Source organism: Hipposideros armiger, unplaced genomic scaffold (genome assembly GCF_001890085.2).
Source record: "Hipposideros armiger isolate ML-2016 unplaced genomic scaffold, ASM189008v1 scaffold_738, whole genome shotgun sequence".
Taxonomy (NCBI): domain Eukaryota; kingdom Metazoa; phylum Chordata; class Mammalia; order Chiroptera; family Hipposideridae; genus Hipposideros; species Hipposideros armiger.
This window is the reverse complement of record NW_017732088.1, coordinates 402,513-406,281: the sequence shown is the minus strand read 5'-3', so window position 1 is coordinate 406,281 and position 3,769 is coordinate 402,513. Positions and strand designations below refer to the sequence as shown.

General features: G+C 44.8%; 1 protein-coding gene across 4 annotated transcripts in view; it reads right to left on the bottom strand.

Annotated features, from left to right (window-relative positions):
• Positions 1-3,728, bottom strand: part of BRCC3 (BRCA1/BRCA2-containing complex subunit 3) — a 54,278-nt gene extending 50,550 nt beyond the window's left edge. The window contains exons 1-3 of one of the 4 annotated variants that reach the window (XM_019627633.1): positions 3,534-3,726; positions 2,842-2,858; positions 1,991-2,045 (exon numbers count right to left, since the gene is read on the bottom strand). In XM_019627633.1, coding sequence (XP_019483178.1) covers positions 1,991-2,045; positions 2,842-2,858; positions 3,534-3,656 — 195 coding nt within the window. In that variant the 5' untranslated portion in view covers positions 3,657-3,726. Of the gene's footprint in view, positions 1-1,990; positions 2,046-2,841; positions 2,859-3,533 lie in introns of all 4 variants that reach the window. The other 3 variants (XM_019627632.1, XM_019627634.1, XM_019627635.1) reach the window with 3 other exon arrangements.
• Between the last annotated feature and the right edge of the window lie 41 nt (positions 3,729-3,769).

The window sequence follows — 3,769 nt, the reverse complement described above, 5'->3', positions numbered from 1 at the left end:
GCCGGCCCAAGGGCCCTGAACGCTTTTTAAGCACAGGTATATCAGACTTACGTTGTCAAAAGATCACATCCTACGCTACCAGAAAAAAGGACTAGAGGCAAGAGAGACTTGAGGCGAGGACACCAGTGCAGAGGCTAGCACAGGATTCGAGGAAAGGTGACAAGGACCTCAAATAAGGTAGCAGGAGTTGGATGAAGCATTGGGAGCAAATAGGAAAGCAATCTAGGTTAACGGTTCTGAATGGCAGGAGTGGTTCCCAAACTTGCCTGCACATTCGAACCACCCGGAGAGCTTTTCAAAATTCTGCCACCCAAGTCTCACCCCATACCAACTGAGTCAACATCGGGACTTTGTAAAGATTACTGGGTGATTCCAAGGTGCAGCCAGGCTTGGGAACTACTGTGGCAGGAGGGGTGGTACAGGAGTGGATTTGAGGAAAAAGAAAGGCTTGGTTTTGAACATGTTAGTTTAAGATGCCTGTGTCTAGCTAAACTTGGATATCCAGCAGGCAGTTGAGCATGAAATTCTAGAGCTTTGGATGATTTATACTAACTAGCATCTATTGAATATTAACAACAGTCAGAATGGCCGACATTTATTGGCTACTTGGGATGTGTCAGGCACTTTCAAAAGTGCTTTTCACGTGTGTCAAATTAACTCTCCCAATGACCCAGTGAGGTTATTCCCATTTCACAGATGAGTGTTTTACATACATTACCCAAATCCACCTCTCCCAACAACTCTATGAGGTTGGTGGCTGTCTATCCCTGATAAAGTGAAGCTCGCATATGTGAAGTAGCATGCTCAAAGTCACACAGTATCAGAGTAAGGATTTGAAGGCAGATCTCCCTAACCTCAATGTCTGTTGCAGCTAAAGCCATAGGGGAGGTAATGCTGCCTGGGAAGACACAGCAAAAATAAATCAAACAAAAAAAACCATGAGTGTTCTGAGTTCCAAAGAGAAAGATTAACATCAGCACCAAGAAATAATCCACTGGTGTAGTAATAAAGAGGCGGCTGGAGACATCAAATTGGAAACAAGATCTTGGTGGGTTTAAATGGAGAAGGTAAAGCAGTTCCAGTTGTAGTCTATTCTTTTAAGAGGTCTGGCTATTAAAGGAAAGATATGAGTAGTGACCGCAGGAAGATACAGGATTGAGCAGTTACTTTTCTTTCCTTTCTGAAAATGAGAGTAATTTAAGTACATTTCTGTGCCAAGGGAAAAAGAGCCAGATGACAGGAAAAAGTTGATGACTCAGAAGAGAGACAGGATATTCGATAAGCAAGGTCGGTAAAGAAGCTGCAGCTCTCGATAGGAAGTGGGTTTCTATCCTTGATAGGGGAAGAGAGCAGGCAAAGTGGTGAACATGAAGTTTGTATGTAGGGGTAATAAGTACATGGAGTTGTTGCCCTATAGCTTTTATCATCTCCATCATCTGCTTGGCAGGAGGAGAAGACAGGAGGAGAAAAATAAAGTTATTTTTATTGTCTTTTACAAAAGCATTGGTCCGTACCATATTGGGGGGTGAGTGATTAACTGTTCCTACACAGAGATTAGATTGAGAAGCATTATACCAGACCATAAAGGCTAGAGCATACCAGAAGAGAAAATCGTAGTAGACTAAGAACTATGAGCTATGGATAATTTGCCTGTAAGAAAGGGGCTACCCGAGTAGATATTGGAATTCGGGATAAAAAGATAACAATGACATGAACCAGCCAGAAAACAGGCAGATGTCAACAAGGAGGAGAGCTGACAGTTGATTACTCATCTTGATCAAGGAGTAATAATTTGCTACAAAGAATAGAAACATTTGTCCCATTCCCAGTGAGTACATTGTTCAACTGATTTTACTAGAGAGAACACCCCCACCCAGCCATAAATGTGGCCCTACACAAACCAGATTAATCCATGGCTGAGTTCATCAAACAGCACAGAAATCCCTCCCCAACTGCAAGTTTCCATCATGCACAATTCTAGCACTCGTACCTTTTCAGCAACTGTGCGTAATTCAGTTCCCGTATATGTAAATTTGGAGTCACTCCTTTTGGAGATAAATTAGAAAAAAAGGGAAGAAAATCTTAGCAGACACAAAGGAAAAGGAGGGAAAGTAAACCGAAGCTAGACCTGTGCTCATACAGGTGTTAGAAGCAGTCGGGAACACATGCACGTGTGGCTGAGTGCATAACGTTTTCACCGGCGAAGCTAAACTCCTAGAATCCTGGCTATTAAGGAGGTGGGCTTGAGAAGTGCACACTCTTCTATGTTTCAAAGTTAAAAGAAAAATAACCCAAAGTTTTTCCCACCTCAAGCATTCCAGCTATTGGGGATCTCTGAGATCATTGCAGGGCTCACCAGAGAGAGGCAGAAAGCCACGGAGATGGAGGAGCAAATTTAGATGGCAGAATGAGTCAATAGGGAGAAATGTCTCTTAATATGCACATTATCTGCCACAAAGAAAACTACCAATATCTCATTGTCATTTCAGGGGACAGAGAACATCAAACACATCAAGCAAGAAAATGGAAAATAATAGCACCATGTCAGTGAACAAAATTCTATCTGTAAGAGCTTTCACAGGTTCACTCACGATCTTGGTTCCCCCAACCACATTTTTCACATAAGGTCATACATATCTCAGCTGAAAATCCTCCTGCTGGTAAGGAGGAAACCAACCTTCAGGGTTGGGATGGAGTTCAACGTGTATCACTGAAGGCACTCCAGACTGATAATGGTAACTTTAAAAAACAACCCATACACAGTATTGCCAAACTTGTCATAATTCTGAGTTAATAATGACAGAGAGACCCAAAGATATGAGTAAACAAATATAGTCTTACCTTGTGTCATCATTCAACTAGAGTGGGAAAAAGGAGAAAACATTATTGATCACATAACGCTTATTTGATGTACATGGATGCAGATTATACAAAAATTAGGTCATCTGTTCCTGTACACAGGCATGAAAAACTGAAGAATTGTTACTTCGGATTGTAAACAACTAAGCTCTATTTCCTCATTTTCTTTTGCCCCTCTGCACCACTCGACGCAGCGGAAACTTGTGCTGTGCGTCTTTGAAACCCTCTCCTCTCTTAGGTTCTTTGATACATTTAAAATGCGTCCCAGAAGGAAAACTGGAGGCGAGGCAAGGGGCCCTAATCGTGGTCAGCTGCTTCCTAATACAGTGATGTCCTGTTATGTTATAATGTCTTTCTGGCCTGACTTGCAGTTTTGGTCAATTGGGTGATAACTCCAGATCTAAAGAAAAGGCCAGAGCCTACAAGAGAAAAAGCAAGCTATTCCCCCGCCTCTAAGGTTATGCGGAACGCTGGGAGATTGCGAGAAGCTAAAGAAGCGTGAAGCAACCAGAGAATACGTGGGACCCCCCGCGACAGGACCATCCAAAGGATCTGTTCAAGGATCTAAGAGCCCGTGGCCTCCGCAGCCCTGGGCGCTGCTAGCACCCACCCCGAGGACACGCTGGGATTGCTCAGCCGGGTTGCAGCCAGGCTAAAGTGACTGACCTACTCACCTCCCCTATACACAGCCCCATCACCTCCTCCTTCTCTGTGCTCAGAGCGTGGTTGAGACAAACCAGGAAAGCATCCGACTCCAGATGAACCGCCTGCACCGCCTGCACCACCTGAACCGCCATCTTGGTCCGATCCTGCTCACGTCCGCCTCGGGCCCACTCAGGCCTGGCCAACCCCGAGCTCCAGCGGGCGGGTTCCGCGGGGGCGGGGCTTGGGGAGAGCAGGCGGGCGGGGG